The sequence below is a fragment of the Epinephelus lanceolatus genome, chromosome 19 (genome assembly GCF_041903045.1).
Source record: "Epinephelus lanceolatus isolate andai-2023 chromosome 19, ASM4190304v1, whole genome shotgun sequence".
Taxonomy (NCBI): domain Eukaryota; kingdom Metazoa; phylum Chordata; class Actinopteri; order Perciformes; family Serranidae; genus Epinephelus; species Epinephelus lanceolatus.
In genome coordinates this window covers 8,606,771-8,629,352 of record NC_135752.1, presented here as the reverse complement: position 1 = coordinate 8,629,352, position 22,582 = coordinate 8,606,771, and the positions used below count along the sequence as shown (strand labels likewise).

General features: G+C 42.9%; 2 protein-coding genes across 2 annotated transcripts in view; one reads left to right on the top strand and one right to left on the bottom strand.

The window, feature by feature from the left end:
* The window catches only part of fpgs (folylpolyglutamate synthase), a 33,040-nt gene extending 31,198 nt beyond the window's left edge, over positions 1–1,842 (bottom strand). Inside the window, exon 1 of the mRNA XM_033647477.2 lies at positions 1,664–1,842. Within this exon, the coding sequence (XP_033503368.1) occupies positions 1,664–1,813 (150 nt within the window). The 5' untranslated portion in view covers positions 1,814–1,842. The remainder of the gene's footprint in view (positions 1–1,663) is intronic.
* Positions 1,843–3,426: 1,584 nt separating this feature from the next.
* On the top strand, positions 3,427–17,321 carry cdk9 (cyclin-dependent kinase 9 (CDC2-related kinase)). The gene is made up of 8 exons (XM_033647483.2): positions 3,427–3,582; positions 3,719–3,832; positions 4,425–4,506; positions 5,102–5,192; positions 6,666–6,832; positions 7,661–7,832; positions 8,224–8,372; positions 16,365–17,321. Exons 1-8 carry the CDS (start codon positions 3,542–3,544, stop codon positions 16,728–16,730), a joined length of 1,182 nt encoding a protein of 393 aa, XP_033503374.1. The 5' UTR covers positions 3,427–3,541; the 3' UTR covers positions 16,731–17,321.
* The last annotated feature ends 5,261 nt before the right edge of the window (positions 17,322–22,582 follow it).

Sequence of the window (22,582 nt, the reverse complement as noted above, 5' to 3'; positions counted from 1 at the left end):
GCCTATGAGGACTTTCCAGGAGTTCTGCACTTGAGTTTCTTGTGAAGTATGAAATGTACTAGCCAGAACGAACTTTGTTCTTGTTCTTGCCACCTCGAGAAAAAGAACAAATTTCTCTGTTCCTGTGGAGTATACAGGGCTTAACAACGCCGCATCACCTTTTATGGCAGGTATGCTCTCAGCCACCTTCATTACAGACACTCCCCTGACTCGACCTCACTGCAGCACAGACTCTCCTGCTCAAGATGTTCATGTAATCTATTTTCTTAAAATACAATTAATGCTTTAATTTTAGACCTCTGGTGAAACTGCAGGAGCAGCATTAAGAAACTCCCAACATTTCCTGCTTTTAGTGGGTCCCTCAATTCCTTGTTTCTTATTAAGAATCAGATGAGAAGATTGACACAAGTGCTGCTTGGCTGCCAACTGGTCACGGTCAATAAATTGTTTGGAAAGTTGCATAACAGTGAACTGTGAGACTTTGGTTATTGCACTGATTAAACAAGATCTACTATGTTACATGATAATTAATGAGCTTTGAAAAGGTGCTGCTGGTAGGTGGATTTTGTTTCCCCTTGTGTCCAGTCTTTATACTTACTAAGCTAAGCAGCTGCTCATGGAAGTTTAATATTCACCGCACAGGGTAGAAATGATAGTGGTATCTTGTCATCTAACTCTCAGATTAATCAATAATAAAGATCATTTTTAGTTGCAAACTTAACTAGCAGGAAGGCATAACCCATCAACATTGGCCAAGTCATTTTGGAATCAGTTTTATTGGCCAAGGTGCATCATATTCAAGGAATTTGACTCTAGCTTTTCGTTGCTCTCAGTGTACTTAGACATACAGCTAAAACAAGGACAACAAAGCTGAACAAGGTTATCAAACATTTAACCGCTATGTACAGTTATAAATAAATGATATCCTTATTGAATATAAATCAGTGATAATGATTTGTAAACAGGAGGACAATAGTGCAATGGTGCAGAGTGCAGAGGGTGCTGAAATAAATATGATTAATATAACATGATTAATGATTAATGTAACTGGTTGCTTTATCTACACGAGGTGACGGTACTGTGGCACATATGTCATTGACAGTGACTGTGTCATCTCCATTTGCATTAATGTAAGCTGCAACAAGTGAAGAAAGGTCAGTGTATTTTTACTGACTGTCTTAACAGTTCCATTTTTATACAGCTCTTAAGATGTAGTAGTTTTACTTATGCTGTGTGGAAACAAAACAAGCCACATAAAAAAAGGTAAACAATTCAGTGTACACTTAATGTGAAACTGGTCCAAGTCCAACTCCCATATGGTATCAAAGCTTTAGAGCACGTGTTTGTTCACTGGTTGAACTTTGACGTTGAGTCAGCAGTGTGGCATTAGCAGAAGTACAACTGACAGTGTGCTGCGAGCTCTGTCCACGCCGTAACTTTTCATAGCACAGTCACTCAGCAACCAACAGCTTCTCTGACAGCTTGTAGCCGCACCGTGTCGGCTAAAGTTTATGTATCCTCATAATGGCCTGTCAGCCATGTTCTATCCATGTCAAAACTGTATCAGTCACTCAGAGCAGTGTGACAAACTTATCAAACTAGTACTAGCTAGCTCGCTAGCAGCCGGGGAAAGATAGGGAGAAGAGACTGGAACACAACGTACCTGGTACTCCATGCCTGGTATATGAGGTGCAGTCTTGGTGGTGCTGTAGTACCTGGATGAAAAACCCGCCAAACCATACGCCCTGTGCTTTCGGAGCCGCGCGGCAAACACGAAGCCCCGCTGCCACACGCTGGACATGCACACCATCATGGGGCGTCGAGCTGTCACAGGAAGCTATAGCCAAATATGGGAGGTTACGTACACATACGCAATGCGTCACGACACGCCCCCATTTTCACAAGCCAGTTATAAAAGGTTCCATCTTTTTCATAATTAATGAATTCATAAATATAATATATCATATATAAATAATGCTTACATAAAATGTAATTTTGTCTTTTTATTTTATTAGGTCCTTGATATTATGGTGCATTTAATTTGTATTTTGGTGTCTGATAAGTCCATGTAGACTGGGCATAATATAATAGATTATATTATTATATTCCCTGAATATTGAATATCATATAAAACATTTTATAAATCTAAAGATGCTCCTAATAATTTACACAGCCAATGTTAGCATTTCATTTTATTCAGCAAAGAAAATAAGAAAATGGTTCATTATGAAATAAAAGGGAAGTTTCACCTGGTTTGCTCGCTATAGTTATAGCCACAGATATACTCACAGTGACATTGATGATAAATTAAAAAACTGTATCATTTGCTCACCCTTTAACTTTTTTTTTTTTTTTTTTACAAAACCTTTGACCACTTTGACGCACTGCACATCAAAATAAGTAGTGCCTCTACATTTTAATGTGCACATTTTGGCAGGCGGTATTACTCCTCCCGGTCGCCAGATGTCGCTGCCAGTTCATTCCACTAATATTGACCGATGTTGCTGCCTTCAAGTACTGTTCTGATGATCAGTTTCACAAAAACAGTTAGACTACAAATAATATTTTATTCATTTATGTGTTATTAAATTGCACTATATATAAATAACTTCAATAAGAGGTATGTGTTTCTATGTCATTCTATGACCATTGTTTGCTTTACTGATTAAACTATTCCTTACACTGCTGAAGCCTAGGAGCCCGAATAGAACTTAAACGCATTGGGTTACAGATGGTGGAAGAGGTCAGACCAGATAGGGTGGTGGTATGCGCCGTAGTGGAAAGTATTCAATCAACATCATCCGGAGGAGAAGACTTACTCATTGACATTTATCACAGTTTGTTCAGAATACACAGGGGCGGTACAGAAGTACAGTTCTGCAGGGAATGAGTGTGCTGATAAATTAGCAAAAACAGCTCTGGGAAAGGAAATAACAGTACCAGTTCCACTAACGAAAGGAGAAGGGAAAGCGGTGATAAGGATGAAGGGAATGGAAATATGGCAGAAAAGGTGGAAGGAAGACCAGAAAGGACAGGGATACCACAAAATACAAAAGTCTATCATAATAAAGAATTATAAAGAAAGGAACAGAAGGGAGGAAAGAGTCATAACAAGACTCAGATTAGATCACACAGGACTAAATGGCACGCTGTATGTTATGGGGAAAAGGAATAGTGATAAGTGTGAGAACTGTGGAGTAAAAGAAAACGCTGAAAATATTCTACTGTACTGTCACATGTATGAAATAGAATGAGAAAGGCTGCAGGATAAAGCCAGAGAGGCAGGACTTGTGAGTGGGATTCTGGGAACAGAGGGAGAGGGGGTTAAAACCACAAGGAAGGCACTTCATTTCTTAAAGGACACTAGGCTGATGAGTAGGATTTAAGAAACAGGCTAAATGACATGATGTTGCACACTCTTGTACAGTAGGTGGCGGTATGCACCTGGAAGTTGTTTGTGATCCGCCAATAAATTGAGAGAAGACGAAGAAGAAGAACTTGAACGCAGCAGGCGTAACAGACATCCTGAGAACTGGCGAGAATGCAGCGAGAGAAGACAAGCAATGCCGGCGGAGCTGAAAAGTAAGAAAATAACTGTTTACACTTGTACCTACAAAACATTTGTGTTTTCATGAATTTGATTACTACTACTAGAGACGTTTGATGAAGCTCTTGTTCGAACTTAGGAGTCCTAATATGATACGAAATGTCTCTTCAGGCCCGACCGAGAGGCCGCCATAATGTCGAAATACTACGATGGAGTTGAATTTCCTTTCTGTGACGAGTTCTCCAAATATGAAAAGATGGCAAAAATAGGACAAGGAACTTTCGGGTGAGTAATACACAAATATTATATCATGTGAGTTTATCTGTGAATACGTTTTGAGTGTTTGTTTGGTTAACGTAAGCTGTGCTAACAGCTAACTTAAGTCATAAGCATAAACGTTAGCTCTAGAGGCTAACGTTACAAGAGAACAAGTAGCTGGACATAAACAATGTGCTTTTCTTCGTGTGGGCAGCTGTGTTAAGGACCAGATATCTCTTATATGTTCAGGAGACTCTTTAAAAACGTAGCTTACATAGTCAAAGAACTGGATGCTAGTAGAGGGACGTTGTAGTCCGTAAGTTAGTTAATATGCACTAACTACCCACAAAGAGAAAAGGAGAAGGAGGTGAGAATATGACAATAAAAAAAAACGTCATGACGCATCAATTCTGGGGCTTTTTTGAGATCAAAAGACCCTTAAATGTGCAACTCAGTGTCTGAGTGAGTCCCTCTTCTTTTAAGTCTCATTTATGCTACAACAAGAACTAGGAATCTACCAGTGTATCGTTGTAATGTAGCGTTATTTTGTTCTTTTCCTGTGAGAGTTAAAAATAAAGTATTTATGTCAGTTGTCTCTTATGATGTAATGACTTCTCAGGGAGGTGTTTAAAGCAAAGCACAGACAGACTGGGAAGAAGGTCGCGCTGAAGAAAGTTCTGATGGAAAATGAGAAAGAAGGGGTAAGAGACCATTCAGAGTCACTTATGGTTTGGATACCTGTATTTCACTGATGGCAACTGTTGATGTGGACTCAAAGTGTTTTTATCCATTTGACTGGAAAGTCATATTAAAGGATAATTCTGGCTTGATACAAGTAAAGTCTTATTTTTGTATTGCTATTGATATAACTATGGTATTATGTAGTGCTGATTTCTGGAATGTCAGAAAATTAAGTCAGATGGAAAATGAGACTGAAGTTGTAATAAATTGGAATAATCCTTTTAAAAACTGTTTCTTATCTCAGTTATGTGTTTGAAGTCTGAGGTTTATCCAAATTGCAATTACTGCTCATTGGCCAGGCCTCTTTCACTAATGTAGTTTCAGCCTCTTTTACATATCCTTACTTCAAAATGTAAAACTCAACCAACAAAAAACTTGACAGTGAAACATCTGTGTTAAACTCTTAATTAACTGCTGGATACATCCTGTGCTCACAGTACTGCATGTCTTTGCTCTGCTCGGGCTGCATAAATTGACACCATGCTGAATTCATATTGGTGCCGCAGTGTTTCTACACATTAATTAAAAGAATTTCCTCGGACTGCTTTGTTTCAGTTCCCAATCACAGCTCTGAGAGAGATCAAGATCTTGCAGCTGCTCAAACATGAGAACGTGGTCAATCTGATTGAGATCTGCAGAACCAAAGGTTGGTGTCACAAGTTTCCAGTCTATTAATTTGTCATCAGTTTCTGACTTCATCTAACCTTGATGAAGGCAGACATTGATTGTTATGTGTTTTTACTTTTAGGTCACTTGTTTGCTCTACCGTGTAAGAAGTAGCAAAATATATCCTGCTCCAATGATCAGAGCAGGAAGCATATGTTGCAGGAGGAAGCATTGACGGACCCACTAGCTTCTTTCCTTGTCGTCACTGCACTTCTTGTCAAAACCACAAGAAGGCTAATTCTTTCGTTAGCCACACCACTAAAAAAACAATACAAAATTCAGAAATTCTTACTTGTCGCTCTATTAATGTTATTTATCTGCTTTCATGTCCGTGTGGCCTACTAAATATAAATATATATATGTATATATATGTATATATATATATATATATATATATATATATATATATATATATATATATATATATATATATATATATATACACACACACACACACACACACATATACACACACACACACACACACACACACACATATATATATATATATATATATATATATATATATATATGTGTGTGTGTGTATATGTATGTATATGTAAAACCAACTGCCAACTCAGAATCAGAATCAGTGAACACAGAAGCTCCATCCACAGGTGATCCTAAATCCCCTGTAGCTAGACATTTCCAGGAAGCCAAACATCCAGCTACTGAACTTAGATTCTGCGGTATTGATGGAGTGAATCCCAGCTGTAGACACGCAGACCTTGAAACAAAACTCCTTCAGTCTGAAAGCAGATGGATTTTTCTCCTTAAAACTGAAAAGCCTCTAGACCTTAATGAAACACTTAATTGGTCTTGTTTTCTGTAGGTGGCCCTTTTCCATCCCAATCTGCATGTGCCAGCATGGATCTCCTGTACCTATGTAGATGTTTTTTATTCACACGCATGGTTTAGTGATAGTATTATTGTTGTTGTACATATCTTCTTTCCATATAATTTACATTTGAATATCTCTGTTGTAGGGTCTTTTTATTACCAAGAATTGTATAATCATCACTTTTGTGACATTGCTTCTGAATATAGTAGTTGTATTCACAAATATGTCACATCTCGTTAAGCAATATCAGCTTCAGCTGCTAGATTGGCCACACCTGGTAGGGTGTGCCTTTCTTTACCTCTGTTGTGTGTAATCAATAGCATTTGCACTTGCGTATTAAAGTTTTGGACTTCTTTATATTGATCTCAGCCTGTGGACTCTTAATGTGGCTTTTTTCCAGCCCATTTCTTTGGTGTGCAGGTTACTCCTTTGTGGTTCCCCTCACCTGTTTTCTCAGTACCGAAGCACCCAAATGAAAGCTTTTTGATGCCTCAAGTAGGCGCAGGGCCACAGCATCTTTAACTCTCGGAAGCATGTGTTGCATAAAATTAATTTGTTGGTACAAGTTTTCATTCTTTCCTCTTCTGTCTACCCCTGTTATTGTTCTTTCAGCTACTCAGTTCAACAGGTACAAAGGCAGCATCTATCTGGTGTTTGACTTCTGTGAGCATGACCTGGCCGGGCTGCTTAGCAACTCCAACGTAAAGTTCACCCTGGCAGAGATCAAGAAGGTCATGCAGATGCTGCTTAATGGATTGTACTACATCCACAGAAACAAGGTGAGGCAGCATTAAGGATAACCATCCACTGGTTCCATTGACAGGTAAAGCAGAAGTATATGTAAATTCTATTACAGAGAGCTGAAGAATTTCACTCGCAACTAAAATATTAAAATATATACTCCCATTTACATGCAGTCGTGCATACTCCACTTAACGTGCCCGAACGTGTTGTTTAGCACATCAAAATATAGAGAAGTGGAATGGCTGGAGCTGCTTATCATTTTGCTTCTTTGCATCAAAACAGGATATTTTTTACTGGTTGCACACTTGTTCAACCTTGTGAACACAGCCTTCCTCTTTTATTTGTGTAGTCACCTTTTTGAAAAGGTCGGTGTTGTGGTATTTACGTGTTTCCAAAAACCTGTAGATATCCAAGTCTTTCACAATGTTTAAAAGTAGGTCTGTTTCTCCTTCCGACTGCAAATGTTGGCTTTTCTTTTGGCCATGCATCTGCAGCCTCTGCAAATTGTTGGTGACTTGGTTTGTGTACAATGTATCTATGACAACGCACATAGCCGACCGTAAACAGACAAGAGGACGTGTGTTATACTTGCCCAAATAATGCCATTAAAACCCAAATCATACCGGAATATCCTACATGTATTAGTAGAAAAATGCTACATTTGGAATAAGGTTTAATTCAGGAAATCCAATTGGATTATGTTGTTCACAAGACCCGTATCAAATTCAGAAAAAAAAATGTAACAACAACAATTGTCCTATTTTAAAAAAAAAAAAAAAAAAAAAAAAAAAAAAGTGAATATGCATGTAAATGTTCCTAGAGCTTTGTGTTCTCTATCATAATAATGCCTTCTCTTGGATCAGATCCTTCACAGAGATATGAAGGCAGCCAATGTGCTCATCACCAGAGACGGTGTCCTGAAGCTGGCTGACTTTGGTTTGGCTCGAGCCTTCAGTCTGGCTAAGAACAGCCAGGGGAACCGCTACACCAACCGTGTGGTCACACTGTGGTACAGACCTCCAGAGCTGCTGCTAGGTGAGAGACAACCATAAAACTCAAGACAATGCACAAATGCAGAAATATATGCATATGCACTCGTTTGTCTTATTGTCATTTATAAATGGATGCAGTGTAATTCACTGAGTGTTGGCAGGGTCCTGCTACAGCCCCAGAGCTGCCCTAAGTATAGCCATTGCACACAGCTGCTGCTATTCATATTACTATGTCAGTTCCTAAATTAATCACAAATGAACCGTAAACCTATTGTTGGCAGTTATACTGTTATCTCCGTCATTGTCATCAAATGTCAGAAAGGCATTCAGTAATGTACAGCACTCACTGATGCTGAGTTTACAGAGTGTTTCGTAATTGATTGAATCAAAGAAGACAAAAGAATTGCATTATTTATTTTATTTGTTTTTCATAGGTGAGCGAGACTACGGTCCACCCATTGACCTGTGGGGAGCAGGCTGCATCATGGCAGAGATGTGGACCAGAAGTCCTATAATGCAAGGCAACACTGAACAGCATCAGCTCACTCTCATCAGCCAGCTCTGTGGTTCCATCACTGCTGAGGTAAGGTGACATCACAATGAGAACGAAATGTTATGACTATAACTTCTGTTCCCTGAAGGAGAGGAACGAGGTACAACACACATAGTATGGGATATCACGCCCCCGCATGGCCTGACTGAAGAAACCTCTATTCACGCCTTTAAGGCAGATGATCTGTGTTGACGCATGTGAGGCCCCCTGCCCGCACATACACCTGCGTCACCACAGTCATTCTTCAGTTCGATAGCCGCTCTTCACCGAGCCCAGCTGCGCAGCGGGGCAACCTAGTGTTTTACCTCGTTCCTCTTCTTCAGGGAACAGAAGTTATAGTCACAACATTTCGTTTCCTTTCAGTCGATTCACTCGGTACAACACATATAGTATGGGACATGTATACACGCCCCGCAGAGCAGCCACCGAACCAGAGTTCACCTCCAGCACTTCAGTGCATCGTGGACCCAGCAGAAAGGACAGATTGAGCCACCGAAGGGGCTGTCACATCCAAACGATAAAACCGGACAAAAGCGTGCGGTGATGACCAACTGGCTGCAGCACAGATATCACTCACAGATACCCCTTTAAATAAAGCCCATGATGCTGCCATGCCCCTGGTCAAATGTGCCCTCACACCGTGAGGCAATGGAAGACCCCTGCTGTTGTATGCTAGGGAGATAGCCTCCACAATCCAGTGAGAAAGCCGCTGCTTAGACAGAGCTTTACCCTTAGCCGGATTAGCAAAACAGACAAACAATTGGTCACATAAACGCACACTCTGTGTGCGGTCTATGTAAGTACGTAGCGCATGCACGGGGCACAAGAAATGTAACCTCCTCTGCTCCTCGGAAGCAAACGGAGGGGAACAGAAGCTCAAAAGCTCAAGCGACATAGAGCTATAGGCTGCAGGGATAATCTTAGGCAAATACGCTGCATTTGGGCGCAATGTAACCTTAGAGCCATCCGAAGTGAACTGAGTACACGAGGGATGTACAGATAACGCATGCAGGTCACCCACCCGCTTTGCAGAAGCCAAAGCGAGAAGTAGTGCTGTCTTATATGAAAGAAACTTCATATCTGCAGACTCAGTAGGCTCAAATGGGGGTACACAAAGCGCCTCAAGCACCAAAGCTAAATCCCATGAGGGAACGCTGGGTTTAATCACAGGCCTCAGCCTGCGGACTCCCTTTAGGAAACGCATGGCAAGAGGATGAGCGCCTGGTGTCACTCCATCAAAACCAACATGGCATGCAGATATAGCGGCCAAATAAACCTTAATTGTGGAGAAAGAGAGACCCTTATCCAGCAGTTCCTGGAGGAATGTCAAAACACCCACAATAGAGCATTGAAATGGGAGTACATTTCGGTCTTGACACCACTGCTCGAACGCCCGCCATTTGTAAGCATACAAACCCCTAGTTGACGACGCCCTCGCACTCTGGATCGTTGCCACCACACTTGGGGGCAGACCCTTAGCTATTAGATTGGACCTTTCAACAGGTAGGCATGCAACCGCCACAGCTCTGGGCGCGGGTGAACCACCTCCCCTCCCGCCTGGGAGAGGAGGTCCCTGCGGAGGGGAAGCTGCCAGGGCCTCGCTGCCAGCAGACTTATTATCTCGGCATACCACGACTTCGCTGGCCAGTGAGGGGCCACCAGGATCAGAGAGAGACCCTGTCGGCGCACCCTCTCCAGAACTGACAAAATCATCTCCACTGGGGGAAACGCATACAGAAGCGTGTCGGGCCATGTGTGCGCTAACGCGTCCATCCCTAGGGGAGCGTTGTGGTCCGTCATGGAAAAGAACAGGGGGCAGTGGGTATTTGCTCTGGAGGCAAAAAGGTCAACTTCCGCCCTGCCAAACCGGTCCCATATTTGAGTCACCACAAATGGGTGCAACCTCCACTCCCTCACAAGAGGACCTCCCCTGGAGAGGAGGTCCGGCCCCAGGTTCAGGTGGCCCGGGACATGTGTGGCTCTGAGAGACAGAAAGTGAGCACTGCACCATAGCAACAGAGAGCAAGCCAGTTTCAACAGGGGAAGTGAGCGGGTCCCTCCCTGCCTGTTTATGTAGGAAACTACCATTGTATTGTCTGTCCTGATCAGAACGTGATGGCCTGTCAGAACCGGACGAAAATGCCTTAGAGCTAAGAAAGTTGCTAACAGCTCCAGGTGGTTGATGTGGAACCTGCATTGTACCGACGTCCACACCCCTCTCACCGCTGCACCTTCGCACAGAGCCCCCCACTCCCTCAGGGAGGCATCTGTGGACACCACCTTGCGAAAAGACGCCCTCCCTATAGGGGAGCCCTGTTGTAGTAAACTGGGTTCCCTCCACGGGAGGAGCACCGACAAGAAGGAGATATAGTCAGCCTCCTCTGGAGGTGACGCGGCGCGCACAGCCGATGAGATTGAGTCCAGCATTGCAACGCTCGCATCTTTAACAGCCCGAATGGCACTACAGCGATCATAGATGCCATCATGCCTAACAGCTGTAAGATCGTCCGAAAACGTAGTTTGCATCCCAACTGAAACTGAGTGAGGCAGCAGTGAAATGCTGCCACCCTGTGCTCTGACAGACGTGCTCGGTTTGAAACCGAACATATTTCCAGCCCGAGAAAAGAAAACTGCTGACTCGGGATCAATGAACTTTTCCATAAATTCACAGAGAAGCCCAGCGCTTGGACATGTGACAGAGTCAGCAACAGGTGCGCCGCTGCCCTCTCTCTGGAGCTCGCGATCAAAGCCCAGTCGTCTAGATAGGCTAATATGCAAACGCCTTTCTCCCGGAGCGGAGCTAACGCCGCCTCGACACATTTTGTGAAGGTGCGGGGGGCAAGTGACAAGCCGAACGGCAGCACCGGGTATTCGTAGGCCGTGCCCTCGAATGCAAACCTTAGAAACTGCCTGTGGTCCGGGTGTATCGCTACGTGAAAGTAAGCGTCTGTAAGATCGATAGTTGTAAACCAATCTCCCGGTCCGATCGCGCTCAGTAGCTGTCTGAGTGTTAGCAGTGTTTGTTATAGAGTGGAAACGGGGTGGCCGGGCCCTGAACTGTAACCGGTAACCCATGGCAACAGTCCTCTCTACCCACGGTGAGACTGCGCATGCGCGCCATTGAGAGAGATGGACAGCTAGCCGACTGACCTGCAGCACTGTAGGGAATGGGCTGTCGCCCCCTGGCGTGCCAGAGGGGAACGGCACCACCAGTTTGACCTGGTTTATTTGTTTGGTATTGTTTTGGGTACAAAATGGAACCTTTTATTGAGTTCAATAAATGCACATTTACAACATTCACACAGTGAACAGAAGGCACCAACACTGGGGCACTTGTGTGTGTGGGGGGGTTGTGCTTGGGAGACTGTGTCAGGGGAGTGCAATGCTTCTCGCCCAGAACTAAACATGAACGCGGCCTCTTTGGCGGCAACAGATGAGGGGCAGCAGTGTCTCCCTGCTGCTGGAGCCCCTCCCGGCCCACTCCCGGAGCTAGGATGAGTGCAGCTTCTTCCTCCTAGGCGCTGAACCCTTCTGGAGGCCTGGTGGCGGACCCTTGCTCCAAGCCGACTGGCGTGGGGTTTGGCCCGGCGCTTGCTGCTTCACCGGCTGGGAGCCCAAACTCGCAGGCGGCGCTGCCCTCTTGGGGGGAGGCGGCGGTGTCGGCTTGGCAGGCCGCTGCTGTTTTGCATCACGTCTGGGGATGATGCTGCGCAGGGCTTCTGTCTGCTTCTTTCTCAGCTCAAATTTTGTCTGAATAGCGTTGAGCGACTGTCCAAACAGGCCTTCAGCAGACACTGGCTCATCCAAATAAACAGCCCTGTCCCTCTCCGGAACGTCGGAAAGAGTCAGCCACAGGTGCCTCTGCGCAATCACTGTAGAAGCCATCCCTCTGCCCAGGGAGAGCGCTGCACAGCGGGACACGCAGAGGATGTAATCTGTAGCGACTCTAACCTCGTTGAGAAGAGGGCCAGTGAACTGTCGGAAGGCATGAGTGACCCAAGCTCCGCCAGGCATATGGCTTGATATGTCTGGAGCATTGTGACCGAGCTCAGCGCACGGGCCGTGCCTGCCTGTGCCCGGTAAATCTTCTCCAGCTGCGACGCGGAGAACCTGCAGTGCTTGGATGGGAGCGTAGTGGGGCCGCCAACACCGTGGTTTTGGGCCGGGGCCAGATAGGCTGCCAGGGACGGCTCCATAGGCGGAGGGTTGACCAGACCCGCTTTTTCGGCTCCATCCAGGTCCAAATACTGTCCATAGCCGGGCACCGTGACGCGGGTAGACAGCGGCTTGTTCCACGTCGAGGTTAGCTCCGCGACAAAATCAGGGAACAAGGGCAGACTATTTTTAACAGTCGTTGGCTGGGGGGGGGGGGGGAGGAAAAATCCCGCAAACCGCGACGGTTTCTGAGTGGTGGAGAGGGCCACTCCACCTCCAGCTTCTCGGCTGCACGGCAGTACAGCGAGAGGAAGGATGTGTCGTCCTGGTCAACTGACGCAGCAGCGGCGGCATACTAGCCCGACGACAAAGCCTCCTGTTCATCCTCCGACAAGCCGTGCACGTCCAAACCGATGTCCAGCACGTCATCGTCATCATGGCAAGCGGCTAGCTGAAGCGGCGGCTGGCTAGCGCCCTCGGAGGGGTCCGTTTCACACTCGGCTAACCCGTCAACATACTCCATTTGGTCCGCCCAGTCACCAGCAGGGACTTCGGCCAAAAACTCCTCGCCGTCGGACTCAGACGAAGCTGGGTCCCTCAACTCGGAGAGGAGGGGGTCCTGCCGTGAAACGGTTGTCTTCCCCAGCACTTTCTCCACAAACGTAACCCGCCTCTCCAGGGTTGAGCTCCGGAGCTGGCGACAAGATGCACAAGACCCGGGCTCAATCAACGCCCTCCTAGCATGGAGGACTCCCAGACAGACGGGACACGCTTCGTGCTGGTCCTTGTCGTGCAAAGAGAAGCCGCACCCTTGAGGACAGGGGCGAACAGAAGACTTCTTCTTCGCCTGTTTAGGCTTGGTGCTCATACCGAGACACGAAACCCTTCGATGAATAGTACTTGAAAATACACAAGAAATTAGCGCTCTGCGGGTAGCCGATGGCTAACACCAACAGGGGCTGTTAAGCTAATCTCGCGTCGGCAGTAGCCTATAGAACAGAGCTAACTAGCTGCAGCTAGCTAACCCACTCGGTAGAGGTGTTCTTAGTGAGGTGAAGAGCGTAAGAACTGAAGAATGACTGTGGCGACGCAGGTATATATGTGCGGGCGGGGCCTCACATGCGTCACCACAGATCATCTGCCTTAAAGGCGTGAATAGAGGTTTCTTCAGTCAGGCCATGCGGGGGCGTGATATCCCATACTATATGTGTTGTACTGAGTGAATCGACTGAAAGGGAACATCAGTTCAGTAGAGCTGAAGCCTACTAGTGGGTTGGTCAATATGCTCTGGTCTGACCAAATTTTCATCGGTCAAACAGTTGCTGGTGTTGCTTTTACAAGGCTGTGTGTCCACCAAAGTGTTTGCCAGGAACTCCTGTGATGTCCTGCTGGGAGCCAGGGTTCATGCACATCTATTCAATAAACACAGATAATATTTGACCATAATTTCTCCTGTTTGTCTGGGACATTAGAATCTTCTAGGACACATGGGCCAGCACCATTTTTTTTCTAACTCTGCTGGGAGCACTAGAGCACTTTGGAAAGACAGCATTTTTTTTTTGTCAGCTGAGATACTGTTTGTCTGGTTGCAGTGATATGGAATATCAGTGGGAGTAAAAATGTCGGCACAAAGTAGACGACATGCTTTGGCCCTTGCTCCACATCAGGGATACTCAACTTGCTTTGCCTTGGGGCCATTTTTGCAAAATGACACAACGCATTTGGCCCACAGGTTGTAAGTTGAGTTTCAATTCTATAGATGAATGGAAGGCTTAAGCAGGTGGAAAGGTGGACCAACCTGTCGGTTATTGTGGGTTCACCGTTAAGCCCTGATCAGACCAATGATTCGTGATTAGACAAAACTGTTTTAGAACGTTGCAGAGAAAAGTTTCAGTGGTGTGAACTAGCTGGTCTGAGCTCACCCCAAGCCAGCTGATTCAACATCCAGGCTTGTCAAGTCAAAATGACCACAGATGGCATGTGTGCTTGCTGCAGCAGGTACTCGGTCCCCACCTAGCCCTCTGTTTCTGTCCTCACTGTGTGCCGGTGTCAGACAGTAGTGCTGCTGCTCACTGTATATGGTTATTCTCATTGACTGATAAATATTATTGTGGCATATTTAATATGAATACAGTCCATCTGATGCTTGTTTTGTTTTTCTTTTTCGCCGTTTCATCACGACTACAAATGCAGTTGTAGCCAGTATGTCCCTATCACTATCCTCATTCATATTTTATCAAGCTACAAATTACATTTGGCAACAAACTTAGCCTGAAAAGCTGGAAATTAGAACAGAAGTACATAGGGTTGTTGCGTAGAGATGATACACCATCTCATTTAGTTGCGTTGTTTAGTTGCAGAATGGCACATTGCAAGTAGTTGCCTGTTTCATTAGGCTCGTTCGAGATGAACTGCGCCTCGCCTGAAAAGTACACGAGAGCAGGCGGCCGCAGCGGGGGGCGGTGACAAAAAGCTGCGGTGAAGTCGGACAGTTTCCCGACAGTTTCCAGCAGCCTTCAGCCCATACAGGAAGTCACAGACACACTTACATCCTGTCTGGAATGATGTCAATTCATTAAAAAAGTGATCAGACCCATATATCAGTTTGTTTTCAGTCTCAAGTTGTTTTAATTATGATAGATTAATTTATTAAAATGCTTTACAGGTGATCTGTAGTTTATGTTCATGGTTTATCCTCTATTTGATATGAATTCTCCTGTAAATCAGCATTATATCAGTTTGACCTGTCCCCTCAACTACACAGGCTGAATAAACTGTGTTTGACTATAAGGTTCATATTTTCAGAGGGAAAAAAAATACAAGACAACTTTTTTCATTAAGGCTCAGTCAGATACAGTCAGGGCTTCACATCTGATGTTATTTTAAGAATCCTCACATCCCACTGACCACAAGTCTCTGTGTTGCTAAATACTTAAATAATTAAACTGTCCAATATTAATATAGTACAGTAGACTCTGTATAGTTTATGATGAATGTATTAAGTCTCTGACAACAAAACTTCACCATCAGTCACACAACATGTTTTCTGTTCACAGAATAAACCTTCAGATCAGACAAATACAATCTTAATCTCTAAAATTCAGCAAAAATGAATAGTTTATCTAAAACGTCATATTGTTGAGTCGACATCTAAACCAATCAGCTGTTAGATCAGGTGAGAGCCAGGCGGTGCAGTAGGTGGAGAGCAACTGCAGCGCCTGGCACTAAAAACTGCAGCCGCCATGCTCTCGTGGCTTTATCGCCGTCCACTTTTGTAATACGTCAGAGCAAGTCAGGATGAAGTCGGACACAAAACTAACCAGCATGCATTGTGCGCTGATCGCCAGTGATCGAATCTGCGCAGGCCTGGCTCATCTCGAACGAACCTATTGTCTTGTCACGAATCTTTGGTCTGAACTGGGCTTTAATTTCTCCTGTTGTTCAGCATTTGTAAATGTAGGATGTGATAGTTGGTCTTTTTAGTATTTGTCCTGCCCCTTCTCCACTGTGATTGGACAGCTGGGTGACACTGAGAAGCACAGTTGAACATCTTTTTAACTCTCTGTGAATAGAAAAAAAATCACCATACGCACAGCCCTCAGAATAGACATTTAAGTGCCTCATCACAGTGCTGGCATTCATATTCATATAGGAAGCGCTACCATTGCAAAGAATTTCAAAAAATACGCTGGCGTCAGGGAAAAAAAAAAAACTTTGGATACACAACACTACCAGACCAATCGATTGGTAGACCAAGATTTTCTTTGGTTGACTACAGCCCTCAAGTTTAGACCAAAGTTGTATCACTAAGTGGCATACTTGTCGTCTTTGTCAACTGGATAATGAACCACTTTCTCTTTCCATCAGGTGTGGCCTGGCGTTGATAAGAAGTATGAGCTTTACCAGAAAATGGAGCTGCCTAAAGGCCAAAAGAGGAAAGTGAAGGATCGTCTCAAAGCCTACGTCAAAGACCCATATGCGCTGGATTTGATCGATAAACTTCTGGTCCTGGACCCGGCACAGCGCATAGACAGTGATGACGCGCTCAACCACGACTTCTTCTGGTCTGACCCCATGCCATCAGACCTGAAGAACATGCTCTCCTCCCACAACACCTCCATGTTTGAATACCTAGCACCACCCAGACGGAGAGGCCACATGCCGCAGCAGCAGCCCAACCAGAACAGAAACCCAGCCACCACCAGTCAGACAGAGTTTGACCGAGTGTTTTAGTGGTTGAAAAACTTAATGGGCAGGAGTTTGCCTGGTTTGACTTGTTCAGTCACAAATAAATATTTAATTTCCCAACTGACCTAATATTGAGGAAAGCTATACATTCCCTTTTTGGTTGAGGTTTGGCGGACATGACCTGGAGAGCTCTACAGTGTTTTGTATGATCGCTGTCCTGTGTGAGTTCATGGCAGAGGATGCAAGTTGACCAGGGACCGGACTGTAATTCAGTTATCCAGAGCCTGTTGCAAGCCAAATGGTCATTGTTCCAATTTTTTTTCTCCAGGTTATAATGAAGAGACTGTTAAACTCTGTAGACATGGCTCAGGTCTATTTGCTTGGTTGCCTTGATGGAACAAGGCTTTGTTAGTTTAAATTGTCATTAGTTTGAGTGTCTGGCATTTTAGTTTTGTTTTTTTTTTTTAATTTTCACACTTATCAGTTTTGTATAAAAAATAGTTCTCTTTATAGGCTGTGCAGTATTTTGAGGTTTTATTTATATTAAACTTTTATTTAAACTATTTTACAAGGATTTCACACACCTCTGGACACATGGACAAATGTGGCATTCAAAATAAAATTGTTTTTACCCAACTTATAGGACTTTGTGTGATCATGGTAGTTCCTGGAAGTTACACTCATACAAATGTACCCTGTATGTGAGCTGGTGTTCTTGTGGATTTGTTCAAAGAAACATCAAGTGTAACGGCAGACTCAAAACTCACTAAAGCTTGTTTCAGTGTTAGTGATATTTGTTAAAGGCAGGACTCTGTGAGAGGGAGAATGTTAGATATCTTGATACATTTCCATTTGGACACTGAAAAGGCCAGCTACAACCTCAGTTCCAAAAGGTTGGGAAGTTGTTTAATACATAAAAACAGAATGCAGTGATTTGAAAGTATACCTATATTCAACTGAATACGGTGCAAAGGCAAGATATTTGATGTTCAAACATAGAATGTATAGTTCTTTTTGTAAAGGTACACAGGTGAATTTGATGTCTGCAACATGTTTCAAGAAATTTGACAGGCATGTTTACCACTGTGTGACATCACCCTTTCTTTTAACAACAGTAAGTGTTTGGGAACTTGGAACACAAATTGTTTATGTTCTGAAAGTGAATCCCCCCCTCATGGATTACAGTAAGTTTGTTGTGTTGATCTGTTCTGTACACACATCTATTGCACATCTGTCCGTCCTGGAAGAGGGATCCCTCCTCAGCTGCTCTTCCTGAGGTTTCTAACATTTTTTCCCTGTTAAAGGTTTTTTGGGGGAGTTTTTCCTTATCCACTGTGAGGGTCCAAAGGACAGGGATGTCGTGTGCTGTAAAGCCCTGTGAGGAAAATTGATGTTTGATATTGGGCTTTATAGATAAAATTGAATTGAATATAATGTTGGATTTCAGCCTTGTAATGGTAAATGGACTGCACTTGTATAGCGCCTTTCTAGTCCTCCAACCACTCAAAGCCGGGGATCAAACTGCTGATCTTTAGATTGGTGGGTGATCCATTCTAGCTCTGTGCCACCACAGCTGCCCCATTTCCCTCACGTGCAGAGATTTCTGATCTTTTAATAACATTATAGATTGTGGGTGGTGGTATACCTAACCTCCTTGCGACTGTGCTTTGAGAAACATTGTTCATAAACTGTTGGATTATTTGTCCAAATGGTTTTTCACATAGTAGTAAACCTCACACTATCCTTACTTGTGAACAACTAAGCCTTTTTAAGATGCCCCCTTCATACCCAGTCATGATACTTTCACATTTTTCAATTTACCTCTTTACCTGTGCAATGTTCCTAACAGGTGTTTATTGAGCATTCTGCAACTTTCCCAGTCTTTTGTTGCTTCTGTCCCAACCTTTTTGGAACATTTTGCAGGCATCAAATTGAGAATGAGTGTATATTTACAAAAAGTAATACAGTTTATCAGACTGAACATTGAATATGTTGTCTTTGTACTGAATTCAGTTGAATATAGGTCAGAAAAGATTTGCTAATCATTGCATTCTATATTTTTCCTTTTTTTTTTACACAACATCCCAACTTTTTTGGAATTGGGGTTGTAAATGATAGTGAGGATGGAAAATATATTTTCCATATTTACAGATACCTTTAAAACTCGGGGAAAAAAAGGTTGACCAAGAGTTGTACAAGATAAACTACTTTACTTTTTTTTACTTGTCAGCTGTCCCTAAAATGTTAAAAAAAAAAAAACACAACCAACAACCAAATATTATGGAACACTAAAATGTCCTTAAAATTTGACCTGTGAAGAAGGTGCTTTAAGATTTTATATTCAAATATATGAGATTTGACATGTACATGTGACAAATTACAATGCATTATTATTCATAAATCTAACAAACATATGTAGCTAGAATGTGCTTCATCTCAGTCATACAAAAAAAGGTTCGCATGAGTATAAATATAAAATCAATAAAAATAAATCATATAAAAATATAACAGTGACAGGGTTCACACTGCATAATTACTTTTGATACTTAAAAATACATTTTTGTGAAAATACTCTTATTTACTTTTTATTTAAGAAAAGGCCCCTGAAAATCAAAGGTTGCACTCAAAATTATGTTCAAATTCCAAGCTGGTTCTAAATGGTAAATAGTCTGCAGCCTACTTGTATTCCAATTTTCTACTGAAGCAAGACAAAGCACTTCACGATGGTTCTCATTCACACGCACACAGACACACTGGTAACAGTAGCGCTGCCATGCAAGGTGCTGGCCTGGAAATGGGGAGCAGTTTGGGGTTCAGTGGCTGTTCAAGGACATTTTGGACATGTGGCCAGCAAGAGCCAGGATCAAACCACCAACAGTGTGATTAATGAATCACAGACTCTGAGCCACAGTCACCTCATGTAACAGTCACACAGCACAGAGGGCAGGATGCTGTCTATTAAACCCAGACCTTTGAGCACCACTGTGGTTCAGCTGTGAAGATAAAACATGGAGACTGAACCCATAACACTAATGAACAGACTCCAGTAGGTGGCAGCATCGTATTAATGTATCATTAAATAGTGGCTATACCTTGCTTCCTACTGAATCCTTGACAAACTTACAGTTACAGCAATAATGCAACCTTGAGAATGTTCTGCACTGTCTCTCTATGCTGGGATAACAAATGGTAAAAACACTTAAAGGGTCCTGTGTTTGTCCTCACTGACTTTTGTTCTTTCTTGAGGTTACAACTCACACGTGAGGTTGTTACACCATGTGAATGTTCTGCTGCAAACTAATGGGTGTCATGTGGAACTTCCACCTACGGTTGCATCAAGAACCTTCAGAGAGTCCAGGTAAGAACCTGCTATTGATTTTAAAGCAGCATTCATATATTTTTTTTACCACAAAAACCTCAGGTAAAGACACACTGAGTTTAGTATAAACAGCCAAAACCACAAAAGTTGTATAGGCAACGAAAGGTTCTGTGAATCCCTGGATGATGTACATTGGCAGCAAACGAAGTAGATAATGTTTCTTCACACACATGACAGCTGTGGGTGGGACGAAGGCCAGAGCCAGAATTTCTCAGTGAGAAAGAAAGACTAGGTGTGCTTCCAGCCCCTTTTCCGATGTTCAACTTTTCACACTGGAAAACCATTTAAAATTAAATATTAAACATGTCTAGAGGGGGACTTTAAACCTGCATTTCTTCTAATGGCCAGCAAAAAGAGATCTGTTTTTATAGGAGTCTATGGTAAAATGGCACTACTTCTCACTTGATTTATTACCACAGTAAACATTTTCCCAATAAGTTTCTGTTCTTAGTCTTCTTTAATACAGCATGATGTTCGTTTTATAAATGTTGGTCCCATTTAGATTAAAATACATGATAAAGCAGGGTATGCATTAGGGCATGGCTACTTTGTGATTGGCACGTTGCTACCATGGCACTGTGTAGTGTCCTCAGGTTCTCAGTCACTCTGCATTTCATTTGTAGCTCTACTTGTCTTCATTCACTTACCTTCAGCCCCTGGTATTATGTAACAGCTTACGGATGGAATGCACCTTCCCTCGTTCACTTTCAGCCCAACTATTATGGATCAACCACCAGTTGCAGGATTAGCACTACACTGCTTTTCCTTTTTACATATCATCAGATAACTGCAGACTCCCTTCTGTGAGGTGAAGGCATATTCTGCAGATAATTGCAATATATCGGCAGGCACTGGTAATTAGCTACATCAGTTTCTGATTGATAAATTTCTGTTTATCTGTATTGTCATAATTATTATTGCTACAGGTTTATGATATCTTGCAAAACAGCAACATTTCCATGAGTCCACAGTGAATATTGGAAAAAAGAAATTACACAACAGTACAACAATCACAGTAAATATTAAGCAAATATTAGCAATTAATTGTATGACATTTTTTTCAGTCAAGTATCAAGATATTTGAAATTTTCTTGAGAAATTATTTGCTGATAGACAAGTGAATCTATGCACCTGTATGTCTACCTATCCTTACAGACCTATTAGAAAAACTGATACTGAAAAGCATGTAAACATGTAAAGCATTTAATTCTATTTTAATTTATTATTTTAGTTATTTTCCAATTTATCATTTCTGCCCCCTAACCATGGATGTACTTTCTTGCATCAAATGCGTAATTGCAATGCATTGTGGGTGATACAGACCTCTGGAGTGACCATTGTTGTTCACTCACTCCCTCAGCCCTCCGAGAGTCTGTTTCACCAAATTCGCTTCAGTGCTTCAGACAAATGGAATGACACTTATGATGGCAACGGGGAGTCCCCCATGAGGGCAAGTGCCGTGGGGAAGTCAACGACGGCATGTTGAAAGACTATCAAAATGCAGGGTCAGTTTCACCCCTCACTCCTCCACAGCTCCATCCTCCTCTCCAAATATGGTCACTTTTGGCTCCAAAAAGCCAAGATGGCTATGGCCAAAATGCCAAATTTAAGGCTTCAAATGGGAACTCTTCAAACTACAGAGCCAGGGATTATTCTTTGTGGTTTTATTACCACTAACTGCCCCTTTTAGATTACACTTAGTCATTTGATCTATTCATATTATAAGAATGTTGATCATGACCATTTTCACATAGATTTTTCTGCAAGTGAAAGAGCAAGTAACTCCATGTATGCCTCTTGTGGCTCAGAATTATGTACCAAGAAGTTTTAAGTTGGTCCAGATCAAAGTTTTGGTGTATAATTATGATCATGTCAGTTTAAGTAATTATGATGTGTTTTTTTGAATCATCTCTCAGCAATTATACTGTTAAAATTATTCATTCCAATGTTATGTTCTATCTCATATGGAAAGAGACTTTCAAGTTCAAGTCCTTCACTTTTTGACTGCCTGAAAATGAATGTAACAAATACAACTAAAACATATGTAGAAATCATATTCTTCATCTTTCTAAAACTCTAAAATAATTCCTCTGAAATTGATTGTTTGAAGGGAAAATCTTAATAAATGCAGTTTGCTCTTTTCCAGAAAATGATGGCAAAAAGCTTTCTTAAGTATTTGAAGCAGAGCTGCAGAACAGTAGTGCTATCCTGAATACCAGTGTTTGAGCTTTGAAGCTTCAGTGATAACTACTTGTGAATATCTGAAGCTTTACTGTGATGCAACAAGACCAGGGGGAGTGGGCGGTGTAAAAGAACTCAATCATATTCATGTATGCTAATGGTAGGACTTAGTGCCGCTGCGCGTACGTGAGAGAGCGTGATAGAGAGGGGGAAGAGAAAGTGGAAGGTGGACTATTGCACACAGTGTTTCTGTAAGTTATTAATAACTTCAGTGCCACAGGTTGGCCCGCATAACTACAAAGTCAAAGCAGGCGCTTTACTACAGTTTACAGCTGCG